The following is a 14,012-nucleotide window of genomic DNA, read 5'->3' on the forward strand; positions in this document are numbered from 1 at the left end:
TCTGATGCGACAAGATTTTAATGCTTGTAAGACTCAATGATTTTATTAGAGCTCTCTCTCTCTCTCTCTCTCTCTCTCTCTCTCTCTCTCTCTCTCTCTCTCTCTCTCTCTCTCTGTGTGTGTGTGTGTGTGTGTGTGTGTGTGTGTGTGTGTGTGTTTTCTTGATGGTTTCAGAATTCGTTTCTCAAAGGTTCTGATGCAACAATTTTAATCCTTATAAGACTGAATTATTTTATGAGCTCTCTCTCTCTCTCTCTCTCTCTCTCTCTCTCTCTCTCTCTCTCTCTCTCTCTCTCTCTCCGCTTTTAGTCTACCTGGCTTAATCAGCGAACAAGTGGATAAGTTTGAAATTTTAGCAATGCCACCATTCGCAAAGGATTAGCGCCTCAGAAGATAAATGTGTTACCGCAACTGAATTAAAGTTTTTTTTATCAACACGGCAGTGAAGTGATTAGTCCAGGTACTGTGTTTATTTATTTTTTGTGTGTGTGTGATTTTCCCTTCCATTCATTCTTCCTAGATTTTTTTATTTCGTGGGAAAAGTCTTTGTCACCCACGTCAAAGAATTCTTTAGCCTGGTCTGCCTGAACATCGGATTAGCACTATACTGTACGTTCTACTGAGAGCTGTGCAGTTATGCAGGGAAATATTTCTTTAGAAGCGAGAAGAGGCAGCAGTTTACTTTATAAGGGACAATAACATTTCTTTTTTTTTTTTTTTTTTTTGCTATTTACGTCAGGAAAAAAGCGTTGGTAGTTTTTTTTTTTTTTTTGGCCCTGACTTCTTCAGACATATTTCTGGCTTAAATCAAATTTGTAAGTGTTCATTCTGTATTAATTTAATTATCCCTCTGGGCCTGACTTTAATTGATGGGTAAAATATATAAGTGTAAATTTTTTTCCATTTACCAGCATAAAATAAAATCCATTTGCAATTCGTTACACCTGGGAGGATTTCAAAATTTGGAAGAGCTCAGGCGTTCAATTTTTCCGTATGTACGGTCAAGAGGATTTGGATTCGGTTAGCCATTTTTCATGGTGTAAGGCTAACCGGATTTCGATTCAGTTAGTCTTAAAAGGATCTTGAAACATAACTGAGGTAGTGGTGTGATTGTTGTGATGGTGGGATGAGGTGAGGGTCGTTGGCAATGGAATTCATTACCACAAGCCATTCGATAACTGTCTGAAAACGTTGCAGATTTTTTAGAAAGGTTCCAGAAAGTTAGACTAAAGACACCCTTTTCATCTGCAGGGAAGGGTTAAAGAGTTGTTCAATATCAACGCTTCCGGTATTTTAGCCTTCACACACACAAACACACACCCACACACACACACAAACACACACCTGTCCCCTCACTTCATTCTTACACATCCGAGCGAGCCCTAAATGTTAATGATCGATGCTGCCATCCAAGCTCTATTGTATGTGAAGGGTCATTCCTTCCCACAGACAAGTCGATATACGCCTATTGCTCTGGCTGCAATGCAGCGTGGGAGGGTATGTTAATATGAGAGCTAGAGTTATTTACAAAAATTACTAAGAAAGAGCCCGCGCTATCATTTACCTTACATACTTGCACACTCGCTCCTGAGGCACAAAATCAACCCACATTTTTGAAGGTCAACTCGACCTTACGAGATCCTTTAATAGCATTCTATAAATTCGCCTTGATAATAGGAAATAAACGAGTAAAAAATGCGCCGAAGTTTTCTTCGGAGCAATCGAGTTTTCTGTACAGCGTATAATCAAGGCCACCGAAAATATAACTATCTTTCGGTGGTCTCGGTATAATGTTGTATGAGCCGCAGCCCATGAAACTTTCAGCAAGGGCCCGGTGGCCTGTACTACATCGTTGCCAGATGCACGATTATGGCTAACTTGAACCTTAAATAAAATAAAACCTGCTGAGGCTACAGGGCTGCAATTTGGTATGTTTGATGATTGGAGGGTGGATGATTAGTTTTTTATGATCTGAGGGCGGACGGACAGACAAAGACGGCACAATAGTTTTCTTTTACAGAAAACTAAAATGAATACATCTCGTTCCAAAAGATAAGAAGAGTAATGTTATAATATTATATTTGTATTTGTGGAAATAGCGACAAGATTTGAATACAGGCGACCGGTTTATCAACAGCATTAGTAAGGAAGTTTGCAACGCGACAGGAAAATCTCGGACATCACATAAAAAAAAAGAATTGAAAATACCCAAGAAAACGTTGGGGGCTGTACACACAGGACTTAAATCAACAAAAATAACTATTTCTGTAAAAGTGTGACGGCACAAATTCCGAAATATAAAAAGCGGTTTTGCGTAAGATGAATATAGCCTATATGAACATTTGAGATGCCTGGGCTCTAAGACATGCAACGTTGACACCAGATCGTCATTTTCATTTCATTTTGAGATCTCATTTTCATTTTCATTTCGTTTGAGATTTCATTATCATTTTCATTTCGTTTTGAGATCTCATTTTCATTTTCATTTCGTTTTGAGATCTCATTTTTATTTTCATTTCGTTTTGAGATCTCATTTTTATTTTCATTTCATTCTGAGATCGCCATTTGCATTTTCATTTCGTTTTGAGATCTCATTTTTATTTTCATTTCGTTTTGAGATCTCATTTTTATTTTCATTTCGTTTTGAGATATCATTTTCATTTTCATTTCCTTCTGAGTTGCCATTTGCATTTTCATTTCGTTTTGAGATCTCATTTTTATTTTCAATTCGTTTTGAGATCTCATTTTCATTTTCAATCCATTCTGAGATCGCATTTGCATTTTCATTTCGCTTTGAGATCTCATTTTCATTTTTATTTGTTTTGAGATTTCATTTTCATTTTCATTTCATTCTGAGATCGCCATTTTCATTTTCATTTCGTTTTGAGATCTCATATTCATTTTCATTTCGTTTTGAGATCTCATTTTCATTTTCATTTCATTCTGAGTTACCATTTGCATTTTCATTTCGTTTTGAGATCTCATTTTTATTTTCATTTCGTTGAGATCTCATTTTCATTTCCATTTCATTCTGAGTTACCATTTGCATTTTCATTTCGTTTTGAGATCTCAATTTTCATTTTCATTTCGTTTTGAGATCTCATTTATTTTTTATTTCATTCTGAGATCGCCATTTGCATTTTCATTTCGTTTTGAGATCTCATTTTTATTTTAATTTCATTTTGAGATTTCATTTTCATTTTCATTTTGAGATCTCATTTTTATTTTCATTTCGTTTTGAGATCTCATTTTCATTTTCATTTCGTTTTGAGATCTCATTTTCATTTTATTCTGAGATCTCATTTTCATTTTCAATTCATTCTGAGATCGTCATTTGCATTTTCATTTCGTTTTGAGATCGTCATTTTCATTTTCATTTCGTTTTGAGATCCCATTTTATTTTCATTTCATTCTGAGATCCAATTTTCATTTCATTTTGCGATCTCAATTTTCATTTTCATTTCATTCTGAGATCTCATTTTCATTTTCACTTCATTTTGGGATCTCATTTTCATTTTCATTTCGTTTTGAGATCTCATTTTCGTTTTTATTTCATTTTGAGATCTTATTTTCATTTTCATTTAATTTTGAGATCTCATTTTCATTTCGTTTTGAGGTCTCATTTTCATTTTCATTTCATTATGAGACCTCATTTGCATTTTCATTTCATTCTGAGATCGTCATTTTCATTTTCGGATCCAAGATATGCAGCGTTGGCACCAGACTGTCATTTTCATTTTCATTTCATTTTAAGAAACTGGTACCCATTTGGATCCGAGTTGTATGTCAAGAAACCCAAGAACAATTCTAAAAATTTGTCCGTAAATCTAAAATTCATTAAAAATATAAGAATTTAATTTGATATCTGTGGTATGAATTAGATATAAAATCAGTGTTCGTCTATTAAAAAAAAGTAAGCTAGAGAAAGCTGGGCAAGACAGAGTAATAAGAGTACTGTCGCCCACATAGATCATTATTTACAGTTCAACAGTAACTTAACACTCTTCACAATATCCTCACAATAATCACTGATGCTAAAACGGTTTCGATTCTTATTTTTCTTTCTATCCTTTAACCTCTTACGAATATAGGACGAATTCCTGGTATTTCTACAAATAACCCCAATCATCTTGCTGCTAAACTCCTGTTCAATACCAGTGCGCCTAAATTGGCGGTAGCTTCTTCCACTGAATAAGATGGTTGTGAACTCGACCTGATATCCAAAGACTGTTACAAACCTTGTCTCTACGATATCTATTTATATAGTAATAAAGTAGTTTAACAGACCACTGAGCTGACTTGCAGCTCTCATAGGGCTGGCCATCTATTTACAGTAACAAGCGGTTCTGTTTGCTGGCTAATCAGACTCTTTGCTGGATCTAACAGCTTGAAAGATGTCGGAGTTTGATAACATTTCTCTGGTAAAGAGAAATTTGCGGTAAGAACAACCATAAACAAAAGCCAGCAATTCTAGTCTTTGTTCTCTCCCTCTTAATTACAATCAGAACGTAAAACGTAATAATAATAAAATAAAAATTTTAGTCTTCGTCCCGTGGCATTTTTTTTTACCTTTCTCTAACATGCTCCTGCACTTCGAGTAACGTTAAAACACTACTATCCATTGCAGGGACCGCGAGTCATCGTTTTTCTCAAATACCTTTCAAACTGATTATTTGATCGAAGTGGTAGTTTGACACAGTATACAAGACACCTCCCTCTAGTTTTTGGTAATATAGTGCATTGTCAAATGGTGTTAGTTAAGGCGTTTACTCTTGACTTACATGGTGTTGCTAAGCATCGCCAAACTATGCATTCGAACGTCCTTTATCCCCCTCCCGTCCCTCCTTCTCCCTTCCCCTCCTCATCCCTCCCTCAACCCACTTTCCTGGCCTCCCCATCTCCGCCCCTCCCCTTTCCTGTCTATGGGGGGTAGCATACGTTCGACTGCGTAGATTAGTCCTGCTGACCCATGCGACTTTGTCTTTGAAAGTCGAGAGCAAACGCCTTAATTAACACCATTTGACAATGCACTATTTTACCAAAAATTAGCGGGAGGTGTCTTGTACTCTGTGTCAAAGTACCATTTCGATCGAATAGTTAGTTTAAAAGATATTTGAGAAAAACGATGGCTCGCAGTCTCTGAAATGGATAGCAAATTAGTTACCTTCAAGCAAATCAGTAATAAATCTTATCGCCAAGAGAGAAGACCAGCTTTACGATCGACTTACCTAAGGGGGTTGTGACGTAAAGTTAAAACGCTAAATTAGTCAATCTGTCAACTTACCTGTAATCTGCATGGTCGCCAAATCCACTGCTGTGACTCGAGCCGCTGTTGAGACTTTTGCTTCCGCTGTAGCTGCTGCAAAGAAAGAGAGAAGATTCGTTAGCTCTCTGAAATGTCTGTTCCTTCTCAGTAATAATAATAATAATAATAATAATAATAATATAAATAATAATAATAATAATCAGCATTTCCCTGGTACCCTTTTCCACATTCAAGCTACAAATTCTAGCCTTATCATACCCTCCATTAACTGTTTTATTGTACTCCTGATTATGATTCAAATCATATGAAGATCCTTGGTGCTTATAGTTAAAAAATTACCAAATATGTGTGTTTATATATGTATGTATATATATACACACATAAACATACATAGACACACATACACACACACACACACACACACACACACACATATATATATATATATATATATATATATATATATATATATATATATATATATATATATATATATGTCTTACTTCTCAGAAATGTAAGGTTAGATCACAATGGAGTCATTGTTATAAAACTTCCTGTGTATTAAAAATAAACTTATACAAAAACTTAGAACTTTCGTCCAAGTGTTGTGGACTTGTTTTGATGAACAAGTCGACAGTAGCTGGACGAAAGCTCTAAGTTTTTTTGTATATGTTTATTTTTAATACACAGGAAGTTATAACATGCACTCCATTGTGATCACATTTCTGAGAAGTACGACATAGTACTGTTATATTCCATATATATACACACACACACACACACACACACACACACACATATATATATATATATATATATATATATATATATATATATATATATATATATATATATATATATACCTTAAGTTTACAACGTGCGAGATAGTGTAGGTAGCATTCAAATACTCTAAAAATAAAAAAATAAAAACAGCCCCCTCCCATGAAAAATAATGACAAAATAATAATACTGAAGATTTAGATAATAATAACACACATGAGAAATATAAAAGTGGGAAAAAATAAATCTATTATAGAAATAAAATTTTGAAAAAAAAAAACAATAATAATAACAATAATAATAAAAATAATTTTATTAACATATATATATATAATATATATGTGTGTGTGTGTATAATATGAAAATTGGTGCCCCTCCCCATGAAATTTTTCTGGACTCCGTAGTGGTCTGAAACTATCTAGGACAATACAATGAAAAAAAATAAGAAAATATCTGCGTAAACGCTGCAAAACTGAATAAAAAGTCTACAAAACAGCATGAAAAGAGTTCATACGAAACAGTACTTGAATGCATTTATTACTGGCAAATTCAAATATTTTACTGACGTCATATACCAGTCTTCAAGAATATAACAATGGACGTACTTAAATGCTATCTGCCAGCGCCGAGGTACATATCGGTAATAGGTCACCATGACGTAACACCCGATTTTCAGTTGTCAGAATTGCGCATAGATGGCAATCCAGCAACCGTGCATGTGTTGACATCAAGATGACGCTAACGACAACACTATCAAAGCCACCACACAAGAATAAATGGCACACACAGTAACAACTGGCCATTCACAAGATTCAGCCCATTCAATCCTGCTTCCCACTCGTGACGCCTACCTTTTCTGCGACTGGCCTTGTGATGACGATTCCAGGGATCCGTAAGCCGACTCCTGCTGACCGGGATTCTTGGCGTCGTCCATCGCCTGCTCCTCCATAGTCCCAACTGGAAAGAGAAAAGACAAAAGGGTTTATCATTCCGTCAGAGAATAATGAGAACTGAGAATAGAATATAGAATTCAGGCCAAAGACCAAGCGCTGGGACGTAAGAGGTCATTCAGTGCTGAAAGGGAATTTGGCAGTAAGAAGGTTTGAAACCCTCGCAGTTGCACTCTGAAACAATTGTTAGAGAGACGGTGGAAATTCAGAGGGAAGAAAGAGAATATGAGCAGAAGTCCAGTAAAATGAAAGAAGGAAGTTGCAGCTATGGGCCGAAGGGAAGCTGCAAAGACCGTTAAGTAATGCCTGCAGTGCACCGCGTGAGGTGCACTGACGGCACTACCCGGCTATAGGGGTCATAGAATAATACTCGTTGATATCGCGTTAAAAATGTGAGTTGAAAGAACAGCTGTCTTTCATTCTGTAGCTTAAACTTAGGCCGCATTTTTAAAGACTAGTAATTCAATTTTCTTTGCAAGGGTATTCTGACATTTTTTCTGTTCAAGGGTATTCTGACATTTTTTCTGTGCAAGGGTATTCTGACATTTTTTCTGCGCAAGGGTATTCTGACATTTTTTCTGTGCAAGAGTATTCTAACATTTTTTTCTGCACAAGGGTATTCTGACATTTTTTCTGTTCAAGGGTATTCTGACATTTTTTCTGTGCAAGGGTATTCTGACATTTTTTCTGCGCAAGGGTATTCTGACATTTTTTCTGTGCAAGAGTATTCTAAAAAATTTTTCTGCACAAGGGTATTCTGACATTTTTTCTGTTCAAGGGTATTCTGACATTTTTTCTGCTCAAGGGTATTCTGACATTTTTTTTGTGCAAGAGTATTCTGAAATTTTTTCTCTGCAAGGGTATTCTGATATTTTTCCTGTGCAAGGGCATTCTGACATTTTTTCTGCGCAAGGGTATTCTGACATTTTTCTGTTCAAGGGTATTCTGACATTTTTTCTGTTCAAGGGCATTCTGACATTTTTTCTGTGCAAGGGTATCCTGACATTTTTTCTGTTCAAGGGTATTCTGTCATTTTTTCTGTTCAAGGGTATTCTGACAGTTTAACTCGACATACGCGTAGGTGGTTGACATATGCTACAGGGTCTTCCCCCTTCGGCTGACTCACCCGAACATTAATGAATACCCACCGCGGCGAATGCAGCTTGATATTGCTGGCAACGGATACGAGAATAAGCATACAAAGCGCTTGTTTTGATCTCTAAAACAACTATCTATATATACTACAATATTACAAGCACGTGTAAAGTATTATTTCCAACAAAAACATTATTTCCTCACTTCATGCAATGAAATGACTACTGACAGCCGTTATACTTTGCTACCTCACAGAAAAGAATAGAATATATAAAATTTTGGCCACAGGCTAACAGCTGGGACCTATGAGGTCATTCAACAATGAAACTGAAATTGACAGTAAAAAGGTTTGAAAGGTGTAAAAGGAGGAAAATCTCGCGGCTGCACTATAAATCAATTGTTAGGAGAGCGGTCAGATATGAGTGAAAAGTTAAGGTAAATTAAGCTAGATCTAATATTTAACCGAGACAAATCTTACCTATATTGTTCTTATTTTGCCAAAGTTTAAAAAATATGCCAAGCAATTTTGGCAGAAGAACAAATCAGGTGTTTGAATAATGAAGTAAACTTATGTTAGCAACAAGGTCAAAAGGGCAAAAGCCTCACTCCTGCAAAATTCAGTTGCGCAAAATCTCAATAAAAATTTTCAAGTGCCAAAACAAGTCTCAGCCGGTTTAACCAATACCGACATTTAAACAAAAAAATCGTACAGCAAAACATATGGATTAAGTAAAACGTACAAACTGCAAGGACACACGTGCCGTGGAAATCTGTTGCATAAAGGTGGGCTGAGCGGCTGCCAAGAATTTCAAATATTTTCTTCTATTTGTTCGAGAAAACGTGAGTTAGACTCGCCAGGTTCCTCGCCAACCATTTCCCGTAAAAGATTTTTGATCATATATTTTTTTATTATTTATCAAATAGGGGTCAGTACACTTCAGTGCTGCCAAATAATGTGATCAAATTAATCGATGTTTGCAGACGACGCTCCAGATTCCGACAAGAGCAGCCATCAACCTGAACACCAAATAAGTGCAGCTATTTCAGATACCTCTCTCTCTCTCTCTCTCTCTCTCTCTCTCTCTCTCTCTCTCTCTCTCTTGTGTGTGTGTGTGTGAGAGATGTACATGCATGCACTGGCATTCCCACTGTCTCTCTCTCTCTCTCTCTCTCTCTCTCTCTCTCTCTCTTGTGTGTGTGTGTGTGTGTGTGTGTATGTGTGTGTGCGTGTATGGAGAGATGTACATACATACATTGGCATTCCCACTCTCTCTCTCTCTCTCTCTCTGAAGAGATGTATATACATGAATTGGCATTCTCTCTCTCTCTCTCTCTCTCTCTCAACAGGAAGAAAGATGCGATGTGTGCATTTCCCTAAGGCAGCACAACGTCTGGCAACAACTGCATTGTTATAGGCTACACGTGCTGGTTTGGCGAACGAGCTCCTATCGCTGGCAAAGAATAGCGAAGTCTGGCACGTTTAATTATTTGCAGATTCTCTGTTTCCGTTAACTTTATCATTTAACTTTATTAAAAAAAATAAGCTTTTAAAATTCTCTTTTTTTTATGAAAGACTTAAATTAATATTTAAACTGTGCTATATAAACGTGGGGTCCAGGAAAATGGAGCAATAAATGTTCGTATGGAGGTGAAAATTTGTATCTGTTTATTTCAAGGCCACCGAAAATAGATCTATCTTTCGGTGGTCTCGGTATAATGCTGTATAAGCCGCGGCCCATGAAACTTTAACCACTGCCAGGTGGTGGCCTATCCTATATCGTTACCAGAAGCACGATTATGGCTAAATTTAACATTAAATAAAATAAAAACTACTGAGGCTAGAGGGCTGCAATTTGGTATGTTTGATGATTAGAGGGTGAATGATCAACACACCAATTTGCAGCCCTCTAGACTCAGTAGTTCTTAAGATCTGAGGACGGACAGAAAAACGTGCGGACGGACAGACAAGACCGGCACAACAGTTTTCTTTTCAGAAAACTAAAAGGGAAGATTTCAACGAGATAACTGCATAAGGAAGTATCAGCTTGAAATACATCAGATGATTATTATATTAACAATCTTTACTGGAAGTTCAAGATAGGCGTTGAGTGGAAATGGGTGAGGAAAAATTTGGAAGATATTCTGACGGACTGTTTGGATATATTTGAGCATTAAGAAGTGTTGAAAGACGAAAAGAAGTACAGAGCCACCATCAGCAGTTCGAGCTGGTTTGGCGTATAATTCGATAGTTGCCAAAATGAATTAAAAAAAAAAGACCGAGATAGTGCTGATTAGAATTAGAATGCAAAAATTTATGCCAAAGGCCCAGCGTTGGGACCTATGTGGTCATTCAGATCTGAAAATAATGATGAAACAATTATTAGCAGATGGTGGAAAGTAAGACGGAAGAAAGCTAACAGGAACGGAGGTATCGTAAAAGGAATCAAGGGGGTTGCAGTTAGGGGCCGAAGGGTTGCTGCAAAGAACCTTAAGTAATGCCTAAAGTGCACCGCATGAGGTGCACTGTGCTGGCTAGAAGTGGTGGAAGATGTTTCTCGAACGAGGGCGTAATATCTAGGCTGTTCAGGAGTATGTACATGGTAGAGGTGAGTGGCCCATGTTCTATAGGAGTCTGACATTCTGCTGATAAACTCCGATGTGGAACACAACATTAAGGTAGAGAAACTGTGACCAAGCAGCTGACCAGGGTGTGTATGTTACGTCGGGATGAAGAAAAATCTTGAGAGAATGAGTAAAGAAATAATTGTTTGACTGCACTTAAATACAGATAACACCGGAAACGAAAACAATATTTGATCTTAACATTACATATTATACAATGGAGGGTGAATTGTAAGATTTTGACTGAGAAAGTAAGATTGGTAACAAGAGTGTATAGTACGTCTGGATAAGAGTTTCTAAAAAAATTGTTAAAAGAAATGACTGTTTGACTGCATATGGGTATAGATGATATTGAAAACTGCAAGAAACTGGGTCTTAACCTTACTCAGTATACTAGGGAAGGTAATATTGAAAAAAAAATTTTGTTCAGAACACAAGACAAGTAACATAAAGGATTGATCAGGGCAAACAGTGTGAATTTAGGAAAGGAACAGTGTAGTATGTGAATCAAGTGCATGTTGTGAAACACTTATGTGAGAAGACTGAGAGAAAAGGGATAAAGTTGTAGGTGGCCTGCACGAACCTTGAAAATGCTTGATAGAACTATCAGAGGCAATGTGGAAGGTGGTGAGCATGTCAGGTTAGAAGATGAGTTGCTGAGAGTGATTACAAGTTTTAGTTTTCTGTAAAAGAAAACTACTGAGATAGCTTTGTCTGTCCGTCCGTACCTTCTTCTGCCCGCACTTTTTCTGTCCACCCTCTGATCTTAAAAACTACTGAGGCTAGGGGGCCGCAAATTGGTATGTTGATCATCCACCCTCCAATCATCAAGCCCCGTAGGTACAGTAAGAGAAATGAAAAGGATTGCAGCTAGGGGCCGATGAGATGCTGCAAAGAACCTTAAGTAATGCCTACAGCGCACCGCATGAGGTGCACTGACGGCACTATCCCCCTACGGGATACTAATTCGTTAGACAATTACTTGCAAGCACTAGAAAAACGGCAAAAAATGAAAAACCATGGGTCTGGACACTAACAACTCTTTCGCGAACCCTTAATTGTAAACAAAGTAATAAGCAAGTTCTGTCATAACTAAACAATAGTTAAGAAGAACATTATTCCAGCCGAGAAACTGGCAACTGAAATAGTCAAGTATACTGTTCTGTTTTTGCTTATTCGTTGTTACGGACGCCAAGGAGATCATTGAAATAATGTTAATCCGTTGCCACAGATGGAACGGAGACCACCAGTTTAATCATCCCTTGTCATTGACGCCAAGGAGATCGATCGATATGCGTTTATTGCCGTCATGGCCGCATCGGGAAGGTCTTGAACATTGCATTGCTTCTGGATGCTTCTTGAACACTGCACTGCTTCTGAATGCTTCTCGAATTGCTTCTTGAATCGCTTCTTGAACACTGCATTGCTTCTGAATGCTTCTTGAATTGCTTCTTGAACACTGCATTGCTTCTGAATGCTTCTTGAATTGCTTTTTGAACACTGCATTGCTTCTGAATGCTTCTTGAATTGCTTCTTGAACACTGCATGGCTTCTGAATACTTCTTGAATTGCTTCTGAATGCTTCTTGAATTGCTTCTTGAACACTGCATTGCTTCCGAATGCTTCTTGAATTGCTTCTTGAACGTTGCATTGCTTCTGAATGCTTCTTGAGTTGCTTCTTGAACATTGCATTGTTTCTGAATGCTTCTTGAGTTGCTTCTTGAACGTTGCATTGCTTCTGAATGTTTCTTGAGTTGCTTCTTGAACGTTGCATTGCTTCTGAATGCTTCTTAAGTTGCTTCTTGAACACTGCATTGCTTCTGAATGCTTCTTGAATTGCTTCTTGAACAATGCATTGCTTCTGAATGCTTCTTGAATTGCTTCTTGAACGTTGCATTGCTTCTGAATGTTTCTTGAGTTACTTCTTGAACATTGCATCGCTTCTGAATGCTTCTTGAATTGCTTCTTGAACGTTGCATTGCTTCTGAATGTTTCTTGAATTGCTTCTTGAACGTTGCATTGTTTCTGAATGCTTCTTGAATTGCTTCTTGAACGTTGCATTGCTTCTGAATGCTTCTTGAGTTGCTTCTTGAACATTGCATTGCTTCTGAATGCTTCTTGAGTTGCTTCTTGAACGTTGCATTGCTTCTGAATGTTTCTTGAGTTGCTTCTTGAACGTTGCATTGCTTCTGAATGCTTCTTAAGTTGCTTGTCGAACACTGCATTGCTTCTGAATGCTTCTTGAACAATGCATTGCTTCTGAATGCTTCTAGAATTGCTTCTTGAACACAGCATTGCTTCTGAATGCTTCTGAATTGCTTCTTGAACACAGCATTGCTTCTGAATGCTTCCTGAATTACTTCTTGAACACTGCATTGCTTCTGAATGCTTCTTGAATTGCTTCTTGAACACTGCATTGCTTCTGAATGCTTCTTGAATCGCTTCTTGAACGTTGCATTGCTTCTGAATGTTTCTTGAGTTGCTTCTTGAACACTGTCTTGCTTCTGAATGCTTATTGAACGTTGCATTGCTTCTGAATGTTTCTTGAGTTGCTTCTTGAACGTTGCATTGCTTCTGAATGCTTCTTGAACACTGCATTGCTTCTGAATGCTTCTTGAATTGCTTTTTGAACACTACATTGCTTCTGAATGCTTCTTGAACACTGCATTGCTTCTGACTGCTTCTTGAACATTGCATTGCTTCTGAATGCTTCTTGAATACTGCATTGCTTCTGAATGCTTCTTGAATTGCTTCTTGACCAAAGCATTGCTTCTGTCTATTCACTATTCATTATGTGTCTCATCAGGAGGTAGGATATCAATCATGGTGTATTTGGCAATACCTAGTAAACACTAAGTAAGAGTGACAAGCCCAGCTGAACATAAAAGCAAACGTAGCACTATCTGCCAGTGTTCTTGACCTATACAAAACTGAATATTCACAACCAGGAACAGAAAGTGGACAATACTATCTGTAGTTCAGTGGCGTCAGGTCAGTTCCAGCATTCTTGAGAACAATCTACAATCTAATCGAACGAAAATTCTATGGAATGAGGAATATTATGCCTCCTATGAAAAAGGGTCCATGACCTTAGCGGCTGCAACCCCTAGCTCAGCGTATAAAATCTACCAGTCAAGCAACGCTCCTAGGAGCGCAGTCGGTTCTGGAAGTTTCTCGAAAGGGTCTGGATAGTAACTGCAAGTATGTCAGTTCAATAATAATAGTTTTGAATTGAAATTAATTAAATTGAATAGAGAAAAATAGGCCAAAGGCGAAGCACTGGGACCTTTGAGGTTATT

General features: G+C 37.4%; 1 protein-coding gene across 23 annotated transcripts in view; it reads right to left on the reverse strand.

Moving 5' to 3' along the window:
- per (period) overlaps positions 1-14,012 on the reverse strand; it is a 221,500-nt gene that overhangs the window by 156,752 nt on the left and 50,736 nt on the right. For all 23 annotated transcript variants that reach the window (XM_067130139.1, XM_067130140.1, XM_067130134.1 and 20 more), the window contains exons 3-4: positions 6,898-7,003; positions 5,285-5,359 (exon numbers count right to left, since the gene is read on the reverse strand). In XM_067130139.1, coding sequence (XP_066986240.1) covers positions 5,285-5,359; positions 6,898-7,003 — 181 coding nt within the window. The remainder of the gene's footprint in view (positions 1-5,284; positions 5,360-6,897; positions 7,004-14,012) is intronic.

Source organism: Macrobrachium rosenbergii, chromosome 28, assembly GCF_040412425.1.
Source record: "Macrobrachium rosenbergii isolate ZJJX-2024 chromosome 28, ASM4041242v1, whole genome shotgun sequence".
NCBI lineage: Eukaryota > Metazoa > Arthropoda > Malacostraca > Decapoda > Palaemonidae > Macrobrachium > Macrobrachium rosenbergii.